Source organism: Larus michahellis, chromosome 6 (assembly GCF_964199755.1).
Source record: "Larus michahellis chromosome 6, bLarMic1.1, whole genome shotgun sequence".
Lineage (NCBI taxonomy): Eukaryota > Metazoa > Chordata > Aves > Charadriiformes > Laridae > Larus > Larus michahellis.
In genome coordinates, this window is record NC_133901.1 from 51,423,418 (window position 1) to 51,450,551 (window position 27,134).

A 27,134-nucleotide genomic window follows, 5' to 3' on the forward strand; every position below is an offset into this window, starting at 1 on the left:
TAAAATCTCAGATCCCAGAGCTTGGGTTTACGCATCTCCACGGGTTTAAAGAAGTGTTTACTTTCAAGCCTCAAATGAAGATTGCCATAAATAGAAGAGTGGAAGGCTAGACTCACTGTTCACACTCTAGAGTTAGTTGCATGCATTTATTAGCTGTATCAAGGGTTTTCAATACTTTGATGTGGTGCAGACTTCCTTTTCCATATGAAATGCTCTGAATTACTATTATTTTTTGTAGTTCCACATATAACTTGCCATCTGTCACAAAGGGTGCTAACAATACACTGCAGCCCATTAGCTGTTTGAGTTTTGTATGTATGTTCCTTTCCCGGTTGGTGACGTCTTTTGTTTCTTTTGAGAGAAGTTGATATTGCTAAATTTATTTTGCAAAAACACAGGTGAGAACCCTTCTCTGTGAGGTAGTGTTTCAGGAGGGAGGTAAACAAGACTTCATTATTTTGTTGTCTTTTTTTTTTTTATTGAGCTCTAGCGCTCAAGCAATACTGTGTAAGAATAATCATTTATGCAAATGTAGTCATTTCGTGCGTGACCATTTAAAAGCACTCTGAAATTTAGACAATTGCAGGTATAAGAGGCAAGTATTTTCCCTGAGTCAGTTTTACTTTGCAAACGTTTTTCACTTAGACTAAGAGCCTTTTGGATATCAACTCAAAGCTGTAGACGAGACTTAACGGTGTGATAAATTAATGTTTCCTTTTGTCCCTCTCCTTGGGGATCACTTGATTTTAAAAAAAAAAAAAAAAAAAAAAAAAAAAAAAAAAAAAAGAAAGAAATTGGATGAAGGCTTCCTCGTGCACTTCCAGTTTCATCCACTACCTTGCGCTGGCAGTAAATAGCCTGCAAAAAAAGATGTCATTTGCTGGGGGATTGTTTTTCTGTTTATTGGAGGTGACATGAGCAGTGGGGCAGCGGCAAAGAGGCCGTGTTGCCATTGCTAAATATACATCCCTGACAGTCTGATAATAGGTTCCAGGAAGTTCAGTGGAAAATTAAAACAAAGCAACATTTATAGCTGATTGAACTTGAAAAGCAGTTTTCATGTTGAATGGCAAATATGTGGACTTCAGCATTCCAGGAGACTGATGCAGCTCCACTGGATGGGCCTGACCTTGTGTGCAGAATGGGCTGTGGACACAGCAGCAGGCAGAATGGCTTCATCTATAGAGGACTTCATGGGGAGGAAAAATTTGCTATCGTGCACAGAAATAGTTCTCACATACGCCTATATTTATACAGTGTCCACAGGTCTGAATAGCGTCTTTCGTATGAGGGTTTTGCAGCCTGTTAGCACTACAAGAATGTCTGGTACTGGGACTGTCTTTGTCCCTGCCAAAATGCTAAAAATACCCTGCCATCTACCCAACTCTGAAGCTGTAAGCAGAGTTTGCTTTTATTGGTTTTGTAAAATAAGGTGAAATTTACAGATTGTGTTGTTGGCAGTTGTAGAGGAGTTTGAGTGTAGAGGGCTCTATTTTCAATGTCTTGCTTTCTGCATTTAAAAGAAATCCTCCCCAAATCCTAAAAACACAGAAAACAAGCAATTTAGAAGGTATTTAATGTGTAATGGTATTTTGTTATTTTTGGTTTATGAAGACCAAACACTTCTAGAAATGAAACTTAGGAGGTAGAAGAAAACTAGTTTCTTGTTCACAGTGTTGTATCGGCAAAGTTACCGGAGTTACGGCTTTCACAGCTCAAAAAGCAAACTGCAAGCTGGATGGCTGTATTTCACTGAAACTCATCTTCTAAAAGTAGGTGTGATGGAGACTGTATTGTTTAAGAGAACCCAGAAATAGAATTTTTAAGTGAGCTACTACAGTTTTTGAGTACGTATTTCAGATTGGACTAGAGTAAATGTGAAAAGACAACTAATGACTAATGACTCCCATTTGGTCACAAGAGTATAAGGTTTACTACTTTGTTTCTTTTGGCTGGTACTCTGCCTTAGAGTCTGCACATTCAGTATCAAGGGCGTGCAGAGACGGAAACGTGTTGAGTGCTCTAGTCTCTTGCAGCCTTAGAAGTTTGGCTGAAATTACTTTGCTGTTGGACGGTTGGATAGTTGGACACATAATGGTGTTCAAGGATAGCTTAATATGAACTTAAAACCCTCAAAGCTGGGGATAGATATTTAATATTTGTCAGACTTTTTTCTTTTTTTTTTTTTTTCTTTTTTTAAGTAATAATTTTGAATCACGAGATTGAGAGTTCAGTTTTGCGGGCTTTTAAGTATCAAACTCAATATATGTCAGTTTTTAAATTGACCATTCTAGAGTTAAAAACTGTTAAACATTTATGTGGCTATATCGGCTATCTGGTTACTTATTTTGAAAAATATATTCGAGAATCTGTCCATATCTGAATGCATTTGGAATGTAAAATGTTCCATCCATTCCAAAGTAGCATGGCCCACTACACAAAGCCCTTCCTTGAGCATCTGAAATTGTTTTACCAGCATAGCCCATAGCATACCTTTACTTTTTAAAAGGTACATTGGGACTTGAGTTCTTTTGATAGCTGAGGGCTAGTGGAGGATAAAACTTGTGCACATTGCATCTTGTTGAATCTTGAATTTTCCTCCTTTGTCCTTTCCTTAAAAACAATCAAACAAAAAACTCCCTAAACCAAACAAGACAAACAGGTGTAAGAGGGTGAGCTGCGCAGTTCCTTGCTGCCAGATATTTCTCATGTGAAAGAACGGCAGATTTTTTTACAAATACAGAAAATGTCAACTTCATCTATGCTCCGTTCTGCCTCTGGAAAGGTTGGACAGTGTGCTTAATGGATCCCTTCCCATCTGCTCAGCCACGTGTGGTGCGGTTTCACTTTAAGTCTGTTTGCTGGCATTTAGTTTATAAACTTGGATAAACTGGCACCATTCCCTCACATCGTTGTTGTAACACTTACATGTTAGTGTAACACAAGTTCAGGACTTTTTCTCTGTCATATTTGATGCAGAGGTCCTCTCCTCTTCCATCGGTTGTGAGCCACTTGCTTCCAAGCACGTGTACCATATTCTGGCTTTGCACTGTATCCACACTCAGGTTTTGAGGCTGCTGTTGCGCCTGGAGGACCTGCTGGGCTGCTAATTGCTCGTGACAGGCCTATACTCTGGTTTAACCTGATCTCTGATGTTTTTTTGAGGGTCTCGAGCTTTTCAGTGAAGGCAGGGAATATTGCTGACTCAACTCCCTCTTTTCCATCTAATGTTTTTCCCAGCTAGTCTCCAGGATGCAGCTGTTTGACTGACTTCTGTAGCTTCTGTGGCACTCCAAATTAACTATGAGCTGTAAAATACTATTCCTTTTTCAGACTCAACTACATCTAAATCTGCAGTAGAGCAAGATTGACTTCTGGAATTTTTGTGCTAATGATTATGGTTGATATTCTTGCATATCAATGAAAGTGAGGCCGGGACCCTTACTTTGGGAACTTTGTCAGTGCTATGATGAAATGCAGCACTCTGTCAGAAAATCAGTTTGTTTAGTTGTATCAGTCGCTTTTTATGTTTTAGTTTAACGTGAGCACTGTAGAAAGGGCTTTCTCTCCATTTTTAAGAACTCCCCCTGCTTGTAATGATCATTCTTGCCAAAGAATAAAGCAGGTCAAATCTGTTGGCGTCTGACATCCTTTTTAACCTCTGCAATGAGTTACCCTTTCAGATTCCCCTGCTGCTCTCATCCTCTCTGAACACAGCTCATTTTAGCTGCTAGTTCCACAAACACATTTAAAATGAGTAATTTATTATGAGTAATGAGGTGTGTGCTTTTATGTGAAAGAAAACGAATCGGCCGCTGTGCAAGCCTTTCAAATTCCTGAGTGTGCTTGGAGGTGTGGGTTACAGGAGAAGCAGATAGCGAGTGAAAACAACTCTATGCTGGGCTCAGCTGCTCAAAGTATTTGTGGTGTTGTGTGTTTATTTATGAGCCTGTCTTTGCTGGGGATTCGCTGCCCTGTATCCTGGTAGAGGAGACTCACAGGCAGAATGAGGAAGCCCTCATTAATCTTCGTGCTCTTGTTTAGAATTTCTTGCGCTGCCTGCTGCAGCTCCTGTTGGAGCGGGGACTGGCCTCTCGCAGTGAATTGAAATGGCTAAGATTAATATTAATCCCTTTAATACTGCAGCTCATGATATAGTCATTAGGTGACTTGGAACTAATCCTGCCCACCTAACTAGTGTGATTTATTAAATACACATGGAGGATTTAGTGTGAATACAGCTTGGTGGAATAGGCATCAAATAAATACCACTGTGTATCTGTGTTAATGCTGGCAGATTGGGACACAATTGCGGGACAGGCTAGGAAGAAACAGGAGTGCGAGGGATACTTACCGTACGGTTCAACGGAGTTTACCTTTTTTTGGATTAGTAGTAATGATTTTTCTAGCTGGACGCAGCCTGTGCCAAGAGGTAACCGCAACCTAAATGAGGCTTAAAAAATAGAATTAAGAGATTGGGCGTAGCACGGATACATTTATACGCTGTGCTCAACAGCAGAAATTGCTCGGCTTCCTTGCTGTACAGTGAGGAGACAGCAGATCCTCTTAGTTGTCCGCTCTTGTTCTCCCAATGCGGTGTGCCAATTAACGTCCCGTCTGCAAACATTCAAGCTATAGAACAGGAAGACAGTTAATTAGTACTAAGCTAATGAGCATTAACCTGCTATTTCAAAATAACAGTGGCTCCTGTTACAAAGGTTTGGAAAAATAACTGGCTTTTTCCTTATGTGCATGATAGAGGTCTCTGCGGAATTGGTTTTGATGGGTTATTTATTGGTTTTTATTAAGAAAGGGTTGTTTAAAGAAACTGAGCAAAAAAACCAGTGGCGTGGGCAAGGAGTGTCTGTGTAGATAGCTCTGATAAGATGACTTCCTGACCTCAGCCCTGGTGACATGCCCATTTTGACATGGGAGGGAAGAGAGATCAAAGGTAAAGCTGACCAATTTCTAGATGCTGGAGATAGAGGATGGTGAATGTTTAGGAAATGATCTCTGTTCAAGCTGATCAGTGCCTGTTGAAGCTGACAGGCTGCAAGATGCCGCACTGTGGGCAGTACAGGTTTCCTTGCTTATCCTAGAAGAAACCTTAGTGTGAGATGAGGAGGCCATGCAAAAGCTGGCAAGGAAAGATTAAGATCTGTATGCATAAATTTTAAGCTCTTTATGCCTGTCATTTGCTTTTTGCACTTTAAATCTCTTTAGTTAAAAACACAAAATGTGAAGCTTTTCTTGAGATTACTTCTTTTGAGGTGCTTCCAGTAGCTCACTCGTGGAGAAAGGATGAAAATACGGACCCAACACGGCTGGACCAGTAGCATTTAATGGGCTGGGAAGTAAACTGGTTTGTGGCCAGACTAATCCTTCCCAGAATGTGGTGCAAAGGGGCAGATTGGTTAAACCAGCTCTGAGGGCTGGAGAGGCAGAGCCAGGTGTGAGGGACAGAACTTGCTGAGCTGACACGAATTCAGAAATTATTTATTAGTAGATTTTATTTTTCACTTAAATTTTCAGAAAAAGAAGCGGAGTGTTGTATCTAAAGAGTGATAGTAACTTGAACTGAAGAGGGATCATCTCTGTGGAAGGAGGGCTTGCAGTTTGTCCTACTGACTTCTTCAATATTAATCAGAACAGAGAGTTGCATTTCAAGTTGAAATGCTTACCTAGGCAGAGATTTGGAAGATGTCTGTTGACTATCATGCTAGTGTTTAACAGACTAGTCTTTCTGTGCAATGGGAAAGATATTCTTGACAATTTGCAAACTCTGGGCCTGTCTATTGCTCAAAGTATCAGTTTGGTCATGTTAACCATAAGTTCTTCCAACAAGATTTTTTTATTATTATTCTTTCCTTCCTGCTGCTCCCAAGCTTTATTAACGATACTTTGTCTAACCGGCTATTCTGCTTCTGCAACTCCTAGATCTTCTTACCTTTTTTTTGTTTGTTTGTTTGTCTTTTAATTTCTGTACCTGACATTTCTTCCCAACTTCAAATACTTCATGGGTTTGGACTGAATCTTCTTTGAGACCTGACCCAATTCTGACCATACTAAGACCTGTCTTGGTAGGATGTTAGCCATTAAAAGGGAGGTATGAGACCTCTTGGTATTTTTCTTACCTTTTGTCACTTGGGGTCAGAGTATGAAGTTGTCTGGCACTTTAACTGGAATCTGTTTCGTTTTGAACCGTGTAATAGAAAGCCAGAAATGCTTAATTATGATGGCAGAAAATCATTTTTCAGTGAGATGAGTTAAAATGTCTGGGTTGTTTCAAAGAGGGGATGGGACTCTGCTTGGCTGTTCAGTTGTCTTTATCAGTCAATGTGGGAATACAGCTGTGACTTCTCATAAGAGATGCAAGGTCATGCACTAGTTCTTCAGAGACCATATACAATTTCTGATAGAATAAATCTGGTTGTAGCTAAGGAAATTCAAAGTATGCTAAATATGAAGCTTGCTGAAATGTATGTTTTGGTCTTGTACATTTGGGGTTTTTTTGTTGGATATTGTCGTTGGTTCTGAAATAAGATCGTCTGATACGAAATTAGAAGATTGTCAAAATATCCTGCTATCCTGTTAATGATTTATCAAATCAATTTATATTGGGTTTTTTTAATCTAGGTTTTGGATTTTACTGAGTAATAGTAACAGATTCTCAACACTCCTGTTTTTTCCTCTGATTTTGAGATATCTTCTTCCCAGCCTCACTCCGAGCCTCAGCCCTAGCGCTGCTACAGCTCTTCAGTGGCTAACAGGACAGTGCAGAAGATTTGTCTGTAAGACAGTGAAATTCCAGTATGTATCAGAGGACCCACATATCCTCTGAAGTCTCATGCCTTCTGGATTGCTGAGTTGATTGTTACTCTAAAAACATACTAAAAAACTAAGAAACTGCTAGGACTTATTCCAGGAAATTAAAATGTTAATGTAGAGCAGAGCAAGTTATGTAGTTGTTCCTTCTAAAAAACCTAATAACAAGGAGGCAGGGAGATTATTTGGGTTTTTTTGTTAGCTTACCTGGTGGCTGTTCATACGTTAGTCAGATTATTTCCGAGATACTTGCTTAACTCAGAAAAAGGCTGCTGTTGTGATTTCTGTTAGTCTGTGAAAAGTGCTTTGCTTTATCCTATGGCTTGCTGTCCAAAAGGTTCACGTTTGTATATGCTGATGTTTGTTCAGGGGTTGTAGGAGCTATTTAGAATACAGTGAAGCAGAAGTATTTTTTGTAAAATGCAGCATTGACTATGCAATGGGTAACAGCATGGCTTACGAACTCATGATTTCCTATTAGTACAGTTAGGGCAGATGTAACTCTCAGCTGAATTCTGTTAGAATGTCATCGTACATTTATTTCTATAGTAACAAGTAAAATGTGATATTTCTTAAGTGCTCCCCACCAATGACTTTCTAAAGTAAGTAAATGCCTGTAAATTCAGTTAATAAACAATGTATATCATTTTGCATAAAAGGATTTAGAATTGAGCAAAGTCTAAAAATATAACTTTTGTTTTGTTTTAACAGTCTGAAAAACTTGGCTTCTTTATAAGCAAGGCAGCTGCTCACACTTTCAAGGAGAGCTGGAAAATATAAGGGACTGCTTCCTACAAGATAATCGTTATTGAAGGAGGAGAATGTTAAGGTGGTACAAAAGCTAATTTCAAAGTCAGATAACTTCCATCTTCTCCATTCTAAGAGTTACCTTTAGTGCCTGAAATTCCCGAAATTAAAAAGAACCACACCCCAATCAAACCCACTTTAGGAGCTTTCCCAGATGGCATAGTTAATAATAAGCATTGACAACTTGAATTACAGGTCAGTTTCTAATCTCTGCTCAAGTCGGTCTTGCTAGGCAGCCACACCAGTCATCATTCATGCATGTAAGTGCAAGAATAAAGACTGCAGTCTGGTATGATATTAAGTGATTTGCCCCCTCCCCCTTGCATGTCATATGAAGTACCTTAGAAAGAACAGCTGAATAAGCTCTCCAGTCTGTTTCTGGTTTTAATGGCCTCAAGCATTGGAAGCCATGAGTAAAACCTTTAAGTCATGAGATCTTTGATAATTAATTTTAGAGTTGTTTAAAATAGTTTGAGCTTTGCATCACTGGGGTTTCATTTCTTTCAAGTGGCCTTCTGTAATATAAGGGATAGAAATCCTTAGCAGAAAACAAAGCCCCTAGTAATCACAGGTTTCTCTTTGGAGCTTATGAGCCCCTATGAAACATTTTCAATAGCGTGGCTGTCAAGGTAGAATTGTAAGAACTGCAGAATGGCTGAGGATGGAAGGGACCTCTGGAGGTCACCTGGTCCAATGTCCCTGCTTAAGCAGGGCCACCCAGAGGTGGTTGCTCAGGATCATGTCCAGGCAGATTTTACATATCTCCAGGGACGGGGACTGCACAACAACATACTTTGAATTATTGGAAGTTACTGACCCACACCTCTGAATCTGAACTCCTCCCACTGTGTCCTGGTTATAATCAAGTTTGTGACTGGCACTTAGTGTTCTTTTAAGAGGTTTGTTTTTCATGATGTGCAGAAACATTTTGTTTAGTTGTTTGGGTTTTTTTAAGAAATATTATTATCAGTTTCTTAACCAATATCTAACAACATCCAACGCAGAACAATGCCAGATTCTAGGTGGCCCTTCACGCTGAGACAGAAGAATGTCTCATTAGGGTCTGTAGCTAACTACAGTTCTGTAATCTTTGAAATTCAAAGGTTAGGTGCAAGTATATATTGCTTATGTGAGCACTGTGGTAGATAGTTGAGACAGGAAGTATACATCACTCTCAGTATATGTAAAAGAATATAAATGAACACCTGCAATTCAGCTAAAGAAAATAAACTCACAAAGTACTTCTACTTTCATGTGATATGACTTAGGGATGAATCATGTCTGTTTTACTTGGAGTCTTGGTTAATTTCACTGGAAGAGGATATTGGGGGGGAAAAAGGAATGTTGGTTTTGGTTTTTTATTTGTTTGTTTGGGCTTTTTTGTTTTCTAAAGTTGGTGCGCCCATTAATGAAGCGAATTTGGAGTGTGAAAGTAAGTCCTTAAAGTCAGCTGGAAAGTCTATTATGTAGCCATGGTGAGAGCAAGTGATTAATACTTTGCTTTGAGGGTCTTTTGTAACCTTTTAAGTTAGTTTATGTGGTGAAATGGATAGTGAAAACTGAGGCAGTGATTTACTCTAATCTGCTCACCCTGCCTTTACTAGTTCCTGTCAAGGAGATGTGGCTAGAAAATGGTCTTTAGGTATTTGAACAGAACTTTGTGGGCATTTGTGAAATACAGGCAATAAAACAGATAGAGACTGGTCTAGTTAATCAAGCTCTTCCTCACCTGCCTTCTTTTTAAATATGGACACATAATAATCCCCTTTTGAAAAGGGCAGAGCAGAAGTTCTCTGTCCCTACCTGGCACAGCGTTGGGCATGCTGGAGTCAGCTTCTACTTTTGATATTTTTTTCTGCCAGCTTTCTGCTTTTCCCTGTGTAGTTTGGCAAAAAATGCTTTAAGAGAAGGGAGTGTGATTGTATATTTAATCTACTGTTATTTACTGATTATCTAGGGAAGATAACTATAAATGCTAGCCTCTCTGTCTTTTTTGGCATTGATAACCCCTCTTGAGATCCCTCCTTTCAGTGAAGATAAATCTTTTGTTTTTTCCTTTTTTAAATGCTTTCCTGCTATTCTGCAACTGAACAGTCTTTGGTTAGACTAAAAACCCCTATTACAGGTACAAATATTGTTGATTTTTGTCCATGCAGTCTGCCAGGCTTTCTCCAGACATAGAATTATTCCCCAAATCACTGATATGGCTCTCCAGTAGAAGAGTTCTCAATTTCCTGGTCTTCATACCAACATGGATGAAAACAGTATGCCATTTCCCCCCTCCATCTTTCTTTATGAACAAACAGAACAGATTATAGCCTATCATTTCTATTTCTGAAGCTTAAGAAGTGGTTTTCTAACTGTAGTGTGCTTAACCAATTAAAAGTTCTGTGAGAATCATCCACATCATGAAACACATTCTTTCTGCTTTTGACTCCAGAGGATCCCAGTCTGCTTTGCTTGTTCCTTTTGCAGCCCACTGCTTTCCAGCCCTTTCTTTATTGCACAGCCCCACAGCTGTAGTCTTCTAAAAAGATGTAGGTTTATTTAGTCTGGAAAAGGCTGAGGGGGACCTAATTGTAGTCTTCTACTACCTGAAGAGGATCACAAAAGGCAGAGCCACTTCTTTTCAGAGGGGCCAAGAGATCCATAATCATGAATTTTTAGCAGGAGAAATTCCAGTTGGGTGTAAGGGGAAATTCTAGAGGGAGTTAAATACTGGGACATGGGAAGATAAAGTGGAATCTTCATCCATGGAGACTTTTACAATTTGACTGAACAAGGCCTTGAGCAAGCCGATAGTACTCCAGAGCAGTCCTTTGCATGAGCAGGAGGTTGGAGTAGGTGACCTCCAGAGACTTCTTCCAATCCAAATGTTCCTGTGGTTCTGTGCTGGTTGATCTTGGTAATTCTTAATCTCCACTGTGTAGTTATCTCTGACCAGCTAAGTGCTGCCTGTTTGTTTAAAACGTAACCAGTTCATCTTTAAAATCCATGTGCGTGTGTGCGCGCACACACTCTTCCCTGTTCACTCTGTACAATTCCTCTTTTCCATGTACTTGGATGGCACAGATGTCTTCAGTGTCAGCTCAGGTGACTTCTGTGCTGACATGTATAGTCTTAAAGAGCGGAATCAACTCTGCCAGACCATGGGCTTGGCTTTCCTGTATGTTCCAAAAAATGTGGGAGCAGGGAAGGGAAGGGCTACTTCCTTCCATTTTTTTATTCCCCACCTCCCCCTTTGGCACCTCATCTCTACTTGAAATGTGAAGTGAATCTGAAGGATTCTGCTGTTCCCTAGAGCACGTCATTATCCGTTTGAAGGAACCTAACAGGTGAAGCTAATATATAAGGAGCATTTCTTTTTCTCCAACTCTCTCAAATGCACACAGTTGTGGATGTTTGTACTCAACAGAACCAGTGTGAAATTTAGTCACAGCCACAGCATGTGTTCCAATTTTCCAGGGAAACTTTCTCCCAGCTGTGGGTTAACCCTTTCTCCACTCTTCTTTCTGCCTCTCCAGCATTTTGGGAAATTTCAGTGAGCAGTTTCTGTGACCAAGGAAGCCTTCAGAGCTCTAAGAAGAATTAGTTCTCAATGGTCATATTGGGGAAGGGAGTAAGATTAAGTAAGGGTGGGTGTTGATCAGGTGTATGTAAGAGATTATTTTTTTGTTTATTTCTCTAAAACAATTGAGACACTTGTATTTTTGTACACTTGTTATACAATCCCTGCACCCCTCCATTTTTTTCCCTACACCAGTGACAAGTCTAAACTGAAGTTAAACTGCTGCCACTAGTCTGTAGGTGCAGCTTAACATACTGTGAGCGCTGCCATACTGTTGCAAAGGTGGTTGGTTGGTTGGTTTGTTTGTTTTTTGAAGCAGACTGTTGTGCTAAGAGTGAGGCCTTCTTTCCTCTTTTGTGGAAGGGATTTTTTGTAGGCGTATTCTTGTTTCGGTTTTGCAGTCACTTGTTAAGAGACCTATTATAATGAGGATTAAATGTGTTTGACTTTATTTCTGCACAAGAAAAGCATGTCTTGAATTGTATTTTTGAGTTATCAGAGTATCCTTACGTAAAAGAAGGAAGCTTCCCATCAGTGTGCTGATATAAAACGAACCTGCTGACTTTCCTGTCAGAGGGAATGTATTTTTTTTGTTTCTAGATTTAAAATCCTAATGTTACTGTGGTAAACAACCCAAGTTTATAATGTCTAGTAACAAAGTGATTCCAAATCATACAACAGTGAGTCATATTTTACACCATTCTTTGAAAGAGCGTTGTCACCAATGTGGAAAATAATGCATACTTAGCACTGCCCGTAGTAATCATCATGAGGCAGAGGGTCAGCAAGATACTCAGTTGTAGGGGGGACGTGGTACTTTGTAGCACACTGTCTTCAGCTGCTCTTTCCCTTTGACCATATTAAATTATGTTGTGGCTTCCTTTGCCTGCTGCGGCTCTTTTCACTCATTTCTCTATTTGGATTCTTTTTGTACTGTGATTCAGTCCTTCACAGAGCAGGAAAATGACATCTTCAGAGTGCCTGCTGCCAGATCACAGCACTTTCAATTGGAAACTTAAAAGTTGAAGCAGGTGCTGGAAACTCTATTCTCCCTTTGCTCTGATTCATTGAGTGCCAGCCTTCAGCTGAGGAATGGGGAGGGGAGGAGAATTGATTTTGTGACTAAAATCTTGGACTGATTAATATTTGCAGTGCTTCAAACAGTATTGTGAAGACTCCATAAATTAATTCTGAACTTAGTGGAGCTTGAAGTGGTTGCAGTGTGACTGGGGGAATTGTTCTAGAGCTGAAGTTGTGACTCAGGACCAAGGTGCTGTTTGTTTGATGACCTTAATATCTGCAGCAAATTACAGATCTTTTTAAGGGAAGACAGGAGCAGCATGCTGTATTTCTGCTAGCTTTCCCCAAATTTGGTGAACTGTGGGGGTTTTTGGTTTGCTTTGGTTGGGTTTTTTTTTTGGTGTTTTTTTTTTTTTTTTTTTTGTTTTGTTCAGTCACAGCCTCAGTCTGCAGTTTCTGTTTAGAAGACTTGATTTAGAAAATCATGAATGTTTTCTAGGGATAATTCTGGAATGAGCTCCTGCTTAACTGTTGCTGCTACTAACCTGTAGAAGATCTGGGAAGGGAAACTCTTCACTTGGTGAATGTTAGAGTGGCTACATTCATAATGTACAATGTCAGAGGATTTCTTTGTTTCTGGTAAGCAGAAGTCAGAATTGGAATAATTTAGGTAGGAAGAGACCTCTGGAGGTCATATGCTTCAATCCCCTGCTGAAAGCAGGACCAGCTTGGAAGTGAGATTGTGTTCAGGGTTACAGCCAGCCAAATTCCATATATCTCCAGGGATGGAGCTCCCACAACTTCTCTGGGCAAACTGGTCTGGTGTTTGACCACCCTTCTTTAGAAAATGTCTTTCACAATATCTAATTGGCATTTCGCTTGTTGCAGCATGTGTCCACTGCATCTCATATTCTTCTGCATTCTTCCACTGCTTTATTCCTATTAGAAGAGACTTTCCCTAGAAGCATAAGGTAATACGAGAATGAAGAGACATTCCGGCATGTTTGGGCTAGATTAGACACTTTTTCACGTGCTGTTCAGAAGAAAAGGCACAATCAGTGCTGCTGCGTGAGCTTTTTCAAGGGCTAGTGTTGATTCAAATATGGCCCTGTAAGCTCTGGGCTTTCTTGACCTGTAGCGTGTAACAACAGGAACAGTTGTGGTGTAACAGCAAGCACTGAGTCTTGAATAAGATTATCAGTTGAATTTGGATGTTTGGTTCCAAACCTTGATCTGGAAATCGCATGAGTCTTTGAGTGCAGGGCATTTATTTCTCTGGTTTATCACTCAGCATTGACAGGTGGAAGCAGTGTTAGGAGGAGAAAACCCCACAGCTGATTAAGGGACGTCTGAGGAATGATTTTCATAATGCTGAATGGGCATGAGAGATTAAAGTATTTTGAAAGGTTTATCTTCAGACAGTGCTTAGTTATTAGCCTTAGCTTTTTGGAAACCTAATTGAGACATTACAGACCAAACCCTTTCTTCATAGAAGCCTTATATTCTCATGTCTCAATAGTCTGGACCAGGACTTACGTGTAGGTGTTTCAGAGCAAATAGCAGCTCCTGCATCATTTCCTCTTGTTATTGGAGAGCAGTGAAAGAGTTAAAGTGAAACATCAGTTGTTTTTTTTTTTTTTAACCACGCTTAACAGGAATAACTTTTGCGTCTGCTCATCACTGATCTTCTTGTCTGTTGCTTCTTTTTTCTTTTTTTTTTTTTTGTTAAAAACATTCTTTTTAATTCAGTGTGATAAAACATCCGTTATTTGTAAGTTGATTGAGCATAAAGTATTTCATTATAAAATGGTCATCCATCACTGGAGGCTGGGGGCTGCAAAAAACATTAGCTGTGCACTTTTGGCTGGAATGCAGCTTCTCCAGAATAATGCAGCTTCTGTGTAAAGTATGCAGCATAAAAAAATTGACTGTTCAGGAAAACAGGTGCTCGCCTTGCTCTCCCAGAGCTTTGGGATTTCATCCCAAGTTTTTGGAAAGGCCCTCGAAGTCCGTTACCTAGAATCACTTTCTGGTTTTAAGCACTGCCTCTAAGCTGAACAAACTGCATCAAGTGGTTTTATTCTGACAAGGCCGTGAGAATTTACTAGCTGTTTAACTGCTGCTTTTTTAGAAAATGATGTATGTTTTCTTCCCCTCATTCATTAGCTCCTCTGAAAGTGAGGTTTTTTTTTTTATTTATTTTTATAAAGTTTCTTAACACTGACACCCCAGAAGTGAGTGGCCAAGCATTGCCTAGTTGTTTCTAGCTGTGACTCCATTATGTCCCTGTTAATTTCCTTGATACTTCACAAACTGAACTGCTGGTTTTCTATGTGATAGATTATAAAGATTATTTTGATCTTAGTTTGTGTTACACAGGGCTTGTCATATTTCCCTAACTTAAATGTGAACTTGAAAAAGAGCTTCCTTCACCAAGAGTCTTAGTTAACTTTTGGTTTTGGGGAAACATGGGATGCTAGGGCAGGAAGCCTTTATTTGATTGCTTTTACTGTAAGCTGCGTTTTTGAGATTATTTCCAGGTAATCTAATGGCATGGCACTTTAAAAAGCCAAATGTGTCCCCTTTAAATTGAATTTTCAGGAATTGAAGCAGAGATGAAGTGACTTGCCCAAGAGCATGAAGGGGAAACAAGTGGCAGAGGCTGAGAACAGACTGATTTATTTATCTGTGATCAAGGACCTTGCTACTGTCTGATGCTCACTTTATTTGCATATGTGCTTATGTCCTGTCAGAGCAAATTCTTGAAAATCAAAAGGAAATTCTTCTGTCTTTGCCTTTTCACCAAGTCTTGGGAACAAACACTGTTGAAGTATAATGGTTCCACCCCAGAGGTCACGGCAGTAGAAAGGCTAGGGGTGAGAGGTTAAAGCAGAGTTGTGTCCACTGACCTGTTCAGTGTGTGTTGTGTATTTCAGTTGGAGAGCTGGGCTGCGTAGTGCCCTAAGGGAAGGAGAGAGGGACTGAAGAAGCCTATGTAAGTGTGTGAACTGGGGGCTGGCTTGAACAAACAACCCTGTTTATCTGTGTGAGTTGAAGTTTTGTGCTGTGCTGTCGCTTTTAGACCACTCTTGCTGGACAGCATGCAGTCAGTCATGGCCTTCATAAAGTTAGGACGGGATCACTCATCTGAGCTTCGGAAGCTCTCTAGTGTTTTTTTCTGTCATGGACATGTACTAGATCAAAAACATTAGCAACAGACTAAAATAGATCTATGTGGCACTTTCTTAGCGACTGTAAGCAGTATTCTCATTCTAAGGTATAGTGCTAGTGCCCTGTGTACCAAGGAGTCACTTGTACTCCTTATACAAGCCTGCTGCTCGGGATACTGGTTATGTGTCATATCTTAAATGACCCCTTCAGAGAAGCTGATGCAACAGGGAGCAGTACCATGTCAAGCCATACTGTACTTGAATATTTATGTGGTGTTTGCAATCTTCCCAGGAGAGACATGAGCTGTCAGTATACACACGGTCTGTTTCTGCCCTGAAAAACTTTGTCTAAATTGAGAATGTTAAGGATGTGAGCAGAAAAAATTTGTCCTGGATTCCAAGTGATCATTGGCCAAAGGTGTTGCAGAGGGAGATCTGACAGTCCGGTGCTTCAGAGTGTCATGTTGCCTCATGGAAATAGTTGCATTCATAGGCCACCTGTACTTGTGTGCATTCTAAAATAGTAGTGTAAGTAGGATTTGCAGCATTGTTTAGACCTCCTGATGGAAATTGCGTCAAAATCCTGGATAAGTTTATAGAACTGGGAAGAACACAATGTGAAATCTGAAAATCCTAAAATTCTTTAATTTCTGTCACATCAGCTTCTTCAGACAGTGCAAGTGGAACAAAATCAATAGTATTTAACTGTATAGGCTGTAAGAAAAAAGTGTTCTTGGCAAGTTTTCTTGACTAAAACAATCCTAGCTTTGGTTTAAGAATGCTAATTATGAATGTTGCCAACAAGGATCGTCTCTTGCTGGGCAGCTAGTTCAGGGGGAATCCCAAATGGTACCAAAGTCTTCCTGCTTAGAAGAAGAAACATTCCAAACTACCTGTACCTTTTTTCTGATGAAGGAATATAATTCCCTTTTAACTAAGTATATAGATTCTCTCAGTCTGGAGAAGCAGGCAGAGTAGGAATCAAAAAATACTTTTCCGCCTCTCATCTGTTAATAAACTTTGCTCTTTCCTTTGCAATGGTGCTTTGACCCTAGTAATTAATGGGGTTTGTTAATGGAGACTGAATCACTATCTTCATAATCAGATATGGTGAAGTATAAAGCTTAGGCTCCCAACTAGTAGGGAAAGTAACTGTTTGTGTATTACTCTGTCCACGCTGCAATAAGGGCAACTAACTTTTTATGAATGTGTGGTATCCTTCATTTCTTCACAGAGATTTCTAGGTCATTTTGATTCTTCACAGGCATTTGATTGTTTTACAACTGATGCATGACATTCCAGGACACATGGAAAAAAAAAAAGTATTTAATGGAGTGGGTGACTGATGTAATATTGATGCCCATCTTCACATACATCCTATTTGGTGGTTACTGAAGTTGAATTGCATTCACAGATCTCTTCAGTTGCAAAAACTGTAATTGAGTGTTAAATCTTGGGTTTCTGCTTCCCTTCATGTACCATCAGCACCTTATATCAGTAGATCACTCTAGCCCATGGCAATATGCAGGAATTAATTTATTTCCCCAGTTTATTCTCAAGAACATAATATTCTCTTGTTTCCATCATTTTAGGAATTGAGCTGCCTTTTAATGGAGGCGGTCTGAATTTCTGCTTGTGTGTACGTATGCGGATAACTGATCCCTTCAATTATTGCTGTGGGGGGGAAAAAACAGTTGCTTAATGTTTTTATTGTTGCAATGTCTTAAGGCAATGGTTGGATTGATTGCCACCAGGCCAGTGCTTTCTCCCTTTTGCTTCTGTTCTTTTTCCACTCCTATAGTTTGAAAGCAATATTCCCACGATGTTTGACACCCAGCTCTCCCTGAGGCTCCCATTTTGCATCTGTGATAACTTAGTGTGTTGGTTCTTTAGCTCTGGGCAATTGTGTTTTGCCATTAGCACTTGTGAATTTTACTTTCTGGTAATAGCATGGCGAAGCACAACGTCTCCTAGATTTGTTCCTGTTGGATAGAAGAATTTGTGTAAATCATAACAGCAAGGCACATTAATCTTTTGAGAGATTTTTGTCATTAAAAGATTCTCTTTCCTCTTGGGCCAGGAGGCTTTTCTTCATTTCATTCTTTGGATTTTGTCTGTTCCACTGATGCTTTTTAGATTCTCTGGCAACACAAGAAATGTCTTGGCTTGTTTGGGATTTGTTGTTCTTCAATTTCCTTTTAATTTTTCCCCTTGGCAGTCATGGGCTTCCCTTGAGGAAGTGGTAAACAGAACAGGGTAACATCCAGACAGCTAATTGATGATAAAACTGTAATCTTTTTCTCCAGCCTCTTAGAAATAGTGAAGCTTTCATTTTCACAACATGGTGAATTTGCAATGAGAGCGCTGTTCATAGCGTGGTAGACACACAAAGCTGTGGAGAATTACTGTGCTTTAAAATACCAGGGAAGAAGTTTTAATTTCTCCTGGGCTTTTAAATTGCCTGCTTAGTTTGGGTCTGGTACTGTGCAAGACATATAAAATATCATAGTGAAGCAAGTCCAGTGACTGAATAGAGTTCTGTAGAGTGTCACAACCTAATTGCTCTTCCTTCGACATGTGCCAATTTCTTTTAGAGAGGAAAAAGAGTGCTTAAACTTGACATACATCAAACTTGTGCTGTCAGTAAGATGGACGGATCAGTCCATCCTCTGGACTTGGCAGTGTGCAATGCAATTCCCCATAGGTTTCATTTAGCCTAGTCGGCCTTGTTAGAGTGGCCATGCTCTCTTTCTCGTATTAGGAGGGAACCTTGGGAAACCTGGCCCTAATTCACAACAGCAGCAAGATCAATAACTATCAGCGTTTGGTCAAGGACAGATGAATTTGTCATGGGATGACTGCTTTTTGCTTCAGTTTAGTTTGGTTTAGTAATTTCATTTAGAGTAGAATGTCATTGGATCAGAGGAGTGCCCCTGGGTTCTGAAGTTCAGAGATGGTGCAGGTTCATCACAAGAACTGGCTGTTGTCATGTGTGTGGTGATTTTCTGTAAGAAATCTTTCAAAACAATTTCAGCTGCATCTAAACAGAGGCAAAAGGTGAAGTTTACCTGCATTTCACTCACCTCATTGTTATGGGATGTTTGGTTTTTTTTTAATGTTTGTTTTTTGGTTATGTTGTTTTGTTTTTAAAAAATAGATGTTAAACTTAAAGTTACCTCTGAAACTCATTGTGATTTAGCTTACTGAAGGAGTTTTTCCTTGTAGGTTTATGGCAAGGTTGATTTCTCTTCCCTGGAAGTTGCTCAGAGCTTTGTCTTAAGAAACTTCCACCCATGGCGGGGGGGAAAAAAGAAGCAAACCTTCAGAAAGGGATAGGATCTCAAATCAGTTTTTGTAGAGCTATTGAGCAGTTCAGTTTTCTGGAGTAGGATTAAGTGCCATTACAATTGGCACTAACAATTTAGAGCTTGCATCTGTCTGAAAAAGCAACAAAACTAGTTGTGTATTTCAGAAACTATCAGAGGCTCAGGTCAGCTGTATTGCCCCATCTCCTTTCCCTGAGAGCAATCAGCCTCACTGTAACAGATCAGAATTTATTTAAGTAATTCTGAATTTGTGTATGTGGCTTTTCAGACCATGGGTCTTGATCTAATCTTCCTCTGGAATGTGCTAGCATAATCAGGTGTTTGCTGTAGTGCTCATCTTCTAGTGTGACATGTTTCTAGAAAACAAGGATGGATTAGCACTGAAATTATACTTAAAGGTAGTTGGGTATTACTGTTCACACTGGCAATAAACACTCTTATGGGAGACCAATTTGGAATCAACAGGCTTTTACTATCTAGAGTTAATTGATTTGTTGCCTTTCATCAGAATAGTCATGGTCCCTTCAGAGGTATTCAGGTCACAGGGTGGGAGGAAATAGCAAGGTCTTCTCCTAGTGACCTTCAACCTTGCTATGCCAAATTACCCCTCAGTTCCCTTTAAGAACTATTCTTGTTTTGAAACAGAGCCTTTTGAATATAAACTCTAACTATATAGGTGTCAACCATAGCGCAGAAAAAAGTTTGTCAAGATGCAATTATTCCCAATTTTGCGGTCTCCTCAGTGCTAAGAAATAAGGGCAGAATTAAACAACTTTAACTTTTGAAATAAACTGCTATCCCAACAACTTAATTTTTTTCTGCACTCATCAATCTGTATGACTGGCATTAAAAGTTCAAGGAGAAGTGAGTAGTTGTGTCTGTATTTTAAGTCCATCTAGACAGAAAAATGAAAGCTTGCACTTTGTGTAGCTCCATGCTTCCTGTTGATGGCATTTTTTTTTCCTTGTGAATGAAGTGAGTACCTTCTACTTCTCATAATATCACTCTCTCTGGAACAGAATACTACAGCTGGGTGAAAAGCGCTTGGAATAACAGTGGAGACACAGCTGGAGTTTTCACTGTAATTTTGGCTACAGATTTTCTGGCAGGTACCTGCTTATGAAAAAATGCCCAGGGATTTTTGATGGGCAGTCAGAACAGCTGAATTTTAAGCACGGCATCAGGTGAAATCCCAGATAACTAATGGCTAACACTGGTGGGACTGTCCGTGCTCCTGCTTTGCTGGTAGATGTAAGTAATTCCTATAGGAGACAATATTTCAGTTGAGTTTATGCCGCCCTGACCAGAGGATATCAAGAGTCAAATGCTCAGTATGCATTCTGTCATCCTTCCCCAAAATAAAAATCTCAGTTCTGAGGGGCGCTTGAGATCTTGGCACTACGGAACAATCATTTGTTAAAAGTCATGTTTAATGAAAGGGAGATAAACACATGAAGCTGGAGTGTGACAAATGAAAGCGTTTGTGCCATTGTAATGAAATTAGGCAAACAGAACAGGCTTGACAGCTCTGTGTTCCCCCTGTCAAACTGCATTTGTAATTCTAGCCTTGCATTCATGTGTGGCTGTGAATGGCACCGTTTCCCTCTTGATATGGTGGGCCTGGGCCCCTGAATGACCATTTTAATTCACAGGGAATTAGCTTTGAAGAGTATATTTTACAGGCACGCTGAAAAGGATAGCAGCTAATTCTCACTTCTCCTTCACTGGCTTGAATATCCTTAATTTTGGGCCTCCGTTTACTTCTATCATATGTAAAGCTTTTGGTAACACTTAGCATAGTGAAGTGTTGATTTCAGAGAAGCACAAAGCTTCCTTCCACACATCCCCACGGTGAGCTGTATGCTGTGTTGTGCAATCCCACCAGCCTTTTAAAATAGCTTGCAGTATTTATGCGTTCTGGAAGCTGGGATGTAGGCTCCTGGCTCCTCACCTTTTCCCTAGCTGTCAGAATCCAGTTCTCCTCATCTATTAAGAGCTTAGATTGGGAGAAGACAATGATATTTTGGGGAACCTGTGGGGAATGTTAGGTGGTACTCTTTTTAATGACCTTTTATTTATCAAGTTTAGTGGAAGTTGCCATCATTTTCAGGAAGTAAGACTAGAGATTTAGCTGATCACATTTAGCTGCAAGGTCAGACTGAGTAGCAATCTGTTGTCATTTCAGATAAGAAAATCTCTAGAAACGTGCTACACATCGCACCATGTTGCAAGGGCTGGTCTAGACCTTGCAAGAAAAACAAGATCAAAACAACAGAACACCCTTCAGGGTAGAGGTGGCAGAGGATTCTTTTCACTTGAAGCCCTGACTTTGCCAGGACGGTGTAGAGGGGAACATACGTTCCGGAACAAACGAATGCACATCATCTAGCTTAGCTTTTGTACGCCTGTTATCCTATATTCATTGGCCATTAGCGAACTGGAGTTAAATGTTGGACTAGGCTTCCTAGCTAGAAGAAGTCAGGGCATGTCTTTCATTGCAGGTGTACGGTGACATGTGTTCCAGTCAGTCTGGAGAACTTGGTTTTGGAGCAGTGAAGCATGCGCCGCCTCCGCTCATCAGCTGTAGAGCTGCTGAAATTGTAGTTTTGCCAATATGTAGGTATGCATGTAGGGTTCTGTGGCTGTTAGATAACTGGCTCTATGTGCAACAAATTGAAGCTCTGCAAACTTTTAGAGGAACAAGTTTCTGTAGTTCCACTTGCTGGATTTGTTAATCTCTAAATTAACCAACAGATAATCACAGGACTAACTCAAAGGGATTTCGCCTTTCTCTGTGATCCTGCGTTTTGATCTGGATGAGATTAGACCAGTACTTATTCCAGCAGTTAAGACTTCAGAAGTATTTTTGAAAATCTGAAGAGTATTGTTACTCAGTACTTCTAGGTGGTTTTAAAAAGCAAGTACAACTTTGTCCTTTTTCCTTGGAACTTTTCTTCTCTCTAACTTGCTGAGAGGCTGCAGGGACTTATCACCCTTGGGTGAAAAGACAAACTGTTTTGGTGTTTGATGGGTGAACTGAGAATAAAGTGCGTATAAAGTCACGTAGGCCAGAAAGGTAGTGTTTGCAGAAGGTGTTTTTGAGGGTGAGCCAGGAAGCACTTGCTGGTACCTCAGTTTTCTGTGCCATAAGCTCATTGAGCTCACAGGCAGGAGTCCTGAAGAGCTGGATTTCTGCTCCGTTACAGTGTTATCTTTGTCTTTTCCTCACCTTAAGAAGAAAAGAGAATGTTCATTCTACAGTTCAGTACGTAAGCAGGGAACGTAACAGTACATGCTTGAAGCATTGCTCTTGTCTGAGCTCGTCTGCATTGGAGAGGTGCGTGGGATACAACTGAGGCAGCCTTTCCGAAGGCTGGGCGTCACAGGCCAACAGCTGCTGCATCACAGGAGTCCAGGTCATGTGGGTTGGGTTGCAGTTGCCTGTCCTGGGGACAAATGATGTTGAAATAACTTGTCATAAACAATTTTTTCTCGTTCATTTACTCTGATTCGGAACGCATAGCCGATCCTGATAAGAGTCATTCAGGAGTGAAGAGTTGAACTGCCAGAGAAAGCAGCTTATGTGAGCGTTTTAGATCAGGAATGTGCCAACAGTGTGCTAACAATAAGAAACCTCTTCTGAGGGGGACCTGCTTCTGTACTTCAGGAGAAAGGGGACGCCAGAGGTCTGATGCAGCTTGTTTGCTGAAGTGCCAGAACGGCTGGGTGGGATTGCTGAAATGGGAGTTAGGTGCTTAAACATGAATTAGTTGTTTAAATATCTTTATAGACATGCGTGTCTAAGCGCAAATAATTCATAGGGGGAATGAAGGAAAGCATTGTGGTCTCAAACGAATTCCGTCCTCATATTAAAATTGCCAGCCTGAAGAGCTGGCTTTCTGATATGCTACTTGAGATATTCTTTCCCTTCTTCTCAATCTCCATGCACTGCTTTGGGCTAGCAGAGCATTTTTGGGTGTAGTGCTGGTGCTTGTCTCTGTTTACTTCCCTGAAATTTTATTGAAGGAACCTGTGTGAAAAGAATGGGAAGTGGTCCCCAAAGCAGCCCAAGCTCTTCATGTAAGACTATGTCATGTTTTAATATAATTTTCCCAAGCGTTGAGTAGACTGAAAAGGAAGGCTACTTGTAGGAATCCCTAGTGAAGATTTTGATCTCCTTGTGGGCGCTTGATCAGTTTTTTCTCTTGTAATACCCTAGGCTGAGGTCATGCTTGCAGAGTTGGTGGGTTTTGGGGTGGGTTTTTTCGTTTGGATTTTTTTTTTTTCCCCTCCAGAGTTGAAGGTAGTTACCTAAGCAGAGAACCATCCTGTGTTTTCTAGTTCAAACACTGAGAAATGTCTCTTGCTAGGAAATGCGCTTGGAGAAACATCTCTCAGCCATTCTCAAGTCTCTCACTGGTTATGGATTCCTTACTTGTAATGTCTGAACTTGAATCTGGCAGAGCAAGAACCAGAGAGTTGAAAAACCAGAGCTGCTTTTCTTGGAAAGCTTTTGTAAAAGTTCAAGTATGTACTTCCAAATGTTCAATATTTACTTTATACAGCTTTTGTTTTGGCAAAGGAATTATTCAAGTTATAATTGATTTTTCTGCCCTTTCGGAGGTTCTTCGATATTTTCAGGAGACCGTTGCTTTTACAGTTAGGTGCTGAGAGAGATCAAGGCTGTGTGTAGCGTCTCTCATGAAGTTTTAGCTTGCTGGGCAGAACAATTACCTTTAAAGACTATGGTCCTACCTTACTAAAGTATCGTGAAAAGAGCGTTATTCAGTTCCTACTCTTCTGTACCCTAGATTAAACTTGAGCTCTGGCAGTAAAAGCTAGCACGGAGTGCACCTTGCAGGTGTAGTAATTGATCTCAAAGGCCTGGCAGGTTGGTTTTGGACAGTGCCATGTTCAGTACACCAGGCTGTGAAAAGCTTTCAGGAGGAGAGCTTCTGAACTAACTTCACTGAGCTCAACAGGATTGAGTTAAATGAAAAGGATTGATCTTTGATTTACTAACTGGTTTGCCAAATTTTTACTTGGTTAAAAATTTCCAAGTAGCTTTAGTGCCACTTTCAGTTGTTGAACTGATATTTCAGCCAATGAGAGTAATCTGCTTCAAGACAGGGTATCGCGAGAATACCTACAGTATGAGTGTTTTTCTGTGCTGCCCATCTTGCTGTTGAAGCAAGCACTGCTACTGAGATTGAGTTCTGCTTTGAAAAGGGAGCTGGTGACCCCTGTGAGTCCTCAATGCCCGTAAATGCAGCTGGTAAGAAGAGCTCATTGTAATAATCAACACGGCACCAACTATCCAGTCTGAAACATTTTTGCAATGTACACAGTCAGTTTCAGAGATCTTAATGTAAAACGCTGTGTTGCCATAAAAGCTGAAGTCTCTGAATTAAAGGGAAGTGTCCAGAGTTGCAGTGTAGTCAACAATATGTGCCTAAGTTAAATCATAATTATGACAAGCTGTTTTGGGATCTTCATGTAAGTTGGGAGTTTCAGTTGGACTGCAGGGGAATCTAATCTTTAAAAACATCAAGATTCACAACTTTAATTGAAAGGGAAAAAACCCAAAACTTCCTCCCACCCTTCTAAAGATAACAACTGTTTATTGTCTTGAAAATGAATTAATGGAGGCTGTGATATCCCGTGTATTCCTCTGCCAGTAAGTTTGTCTTCATCATTTCATTCCACTTGTGCAGCTGTGTATTTCTGCTGCAGTCCTGTTTTTCTTACTAATCAAGGTGCAGCTTTTCCATCATGGGGCTTGCTGGATTGAAGGAGGCTAGAGGAATTGACAGGATTATGATGGATTGATTAGGTGTTGACTGTTCTATAGAAAGGATCAGTTTTGGGGAAGAAGAGTTTGAGTGTTGATCCCTAATAGTCTTACTATATTTAACATTGTCCAAGTGCTTGTAACCAGACGAGTGCTCTATAAAGCACACTTAAATAAACATTGATGAAAGCATGTCTTATGATCCTCTGCATTTCCATGAGCTATTGAGGTGACACAATTGTAATGTCACACCAGGATATTATCTGACAAGTTGGGGGAGTTGTTCTTAAGCCAAAAAGATTGAATCATCACGTTCCTTTTAACCTCTCGCAAGTTAGTGGTGTTGGCCTGATTTGAACTGGTGACTGAAAGGGAAGAGACTGCATAATGATTCCCAAAGTTCCTTTTTTAATTGCAGTTTTGCTTTAGTTAACAGCAAAACCATTAGACTTTGATGTTGTTCTCTGTGGTCTTAAATATTAAAAACAAAAAAAACCCTGCATTATTCTTCCTCCTTTACTTCCTCACCATAATTTGTCATGATTATGTTAACATGCTTTCTGATATCTGATAGGATTTTTACTTTGATACTTAAGGCTTTTCAACAGGAACTATGATAGAATGGAATTTTACTTATCTTAGAATCAGGAGGGTTTGGAATTTTTTTTTTAAAGTAAAATAATTGGGTTATGTTGGTAGATAGAAAAATAGCAACTTGTCTAAGGATTCAGGAATTACAGGCTTTTTTCTCACCTGCCTCAAAGAAGCTCATATAACAGATAAGTGCAATATTGGATCATCAAGAATATAAATGCCAGTGTTCCTGTGACACTATTAGCCATTAGACCTGTTAACTTTTATTAGGAATAAAATAGACGTTTCAGCAAGTTGAGCCAAGTGTTTGTACTTAAATATTTCTGGTCTCAGGATTTATCCAAGTTACTTTTAATATACTCTTCTTTGCCAGTGTACTGTGGTCCTGTCTGTGTTGTGATCGCCTTCATCTGCTTTTTAATGCTTTTTATCCTAAATCCTCCTCAGGGTTCCCAATATGTTGATTCCTGTAGTTGTTTTTTTGGGGTGTTTTTTGTTTTTTTTTTTGTTTGGTTTGGGTTTTGGTGGTTCTTTTGGGGGGTGGGGTGGGTGCAGGTCACTTTACTTAGTTCTGGCTATTCTTTTCTGTATTTCTTTTTCATTCCTAAAGCTTCCATTGATCATCTTGAAAAGTTTAGGAATCTCATTAGTTGTTCTTCCTCCAGCTCAACAGCTCAGTGCATCTTCCTTCTTGTATTGCAACTTCAGAGAGGATACTTGCTGTCCAAAGCAGCAAGTAGAGAAGAGTCCCATTTTTTCTTCTTTACTTGAGAGGCTTATACAGATATTCTGAGAACAAAACAGAAGAGTTTTTAAATTTGTTTATCCTGTGGGTTTTTCCTGTCTTTGCCAAGCAAACTTCTAGTGTTGCAGAAATGCAACTTGTATTCAGGCAGAGAGCTCCGGGAGATCCAACTAACCTGGCTGTAGATTTGTACTATGCGTGTGATTAGTATGAGGCTGTACATGTAGTAGGATGTTACAAAAGCGGCAAAAGGTGGGACAGGGTCTATATCATGCGATCACACAATTCCAGGACTACTAGGAAAATGCAGCTATATCTGCCAATTAATTAAAGCATAAATTTAGGCCGTAGTGGCTCTGTGGCATTTACAGTGTTCTTGCAATAAGGTTTGTTTTAGAAGGCTCCAAAAGGCTATTTTGAAGATCTTAAGAAAGTGAACTTCAAAAACCATTTCTTTTAAAAAATACGTATATGTGTGTGTATGTATATGCACACACATGTTTAAAAGCAACCCTGACCTTCCCACCACCCTCTGAAACTAAGGTATTGCAGGCCTCTTTCCTCTGAGAATGACTTTACTGTAGATTCTTAAAGAGAAAGTGAATCATAATGAATCAAGTCTAATCTAATGTCTCTTTGAAATTATTTTTATTTTAACAGAGCTATCTGAAATTGAACCCAATGTCTTTCTTCGGCCTTTCCTGGAAGTAATCCGTTCTGAAGACACTACAGGCCCCATAACTGGATTGGCCCTCACCTCTGTGAATAAGTTCCTCTCATATGCACTAATAGGTATGTTATGTGGCTTCCTGGGATTTAACAAAATGCCAGCCAAATGCATTTCCTTCAGACATGTCTTTGGCCAGGATATGTTCTTGCAGTTGTAATGAGAAGATTGGGGAAATAAGAAAATAGTCATTAATGCTGGGGAAATAGGCATCTGCAGTTTCTTAATATCCTACTTGCTGGTCTTTCATGGTGCTACAGCAATGGCTGGAAATGGAGCCAAAGCTTCCAGTCTGCCCTGCCTGCTGTGTGTGCTTATGGCCCGCTGCTGGACTGTGGTGGTCACCAACTGCTTTTTAATGCAATCCAAGCAAAGAGGCCAGGGAGGGGAGAATACCAGCTTGGATTAAAATGTTGTAATAAACATCAACACAGTAAAATTTATTTAGTTTTGTGAACTAATATTTCTGCTCTAGAGTGAGTATGGTTTTTTTGCCCAGTCCCAGACCCTGTCCAGTAGTGTGCCAGTACTCTTCACTTGTCACAGTTGTCGTGGCAGAGA

At 40.0% G+C, this 27,134-nt stretch overlaps 1 protein-coding gene across 12 annotated transcripts in view; it reads left to right on the plus strand.

Annotated features, from left to right (window-relative positions):
* Positions 1-27,134, plus strand: part of GBF1 (golgi brefeldin A resistant guanine nucleotide exchange factor 1) — a 109,680-nt gene that overhangs the window by 35,955 nt on the left and 46,591 nt on the right. For all 12 annotated transcript variants that reach the window (XM_074589839.1, XM_074589841.1, XM_074589842.1 and 9 more), the window contains one exon: positions 26,507-26,638. In XM_074589839.1, coding sequence (XP_074445940.1) covers positions 26,507-26,638 — 132 coding nt within the window. The remainder of the gene's footprint in view (positions 1-26,506; positions 26,639-27,134) is intronic.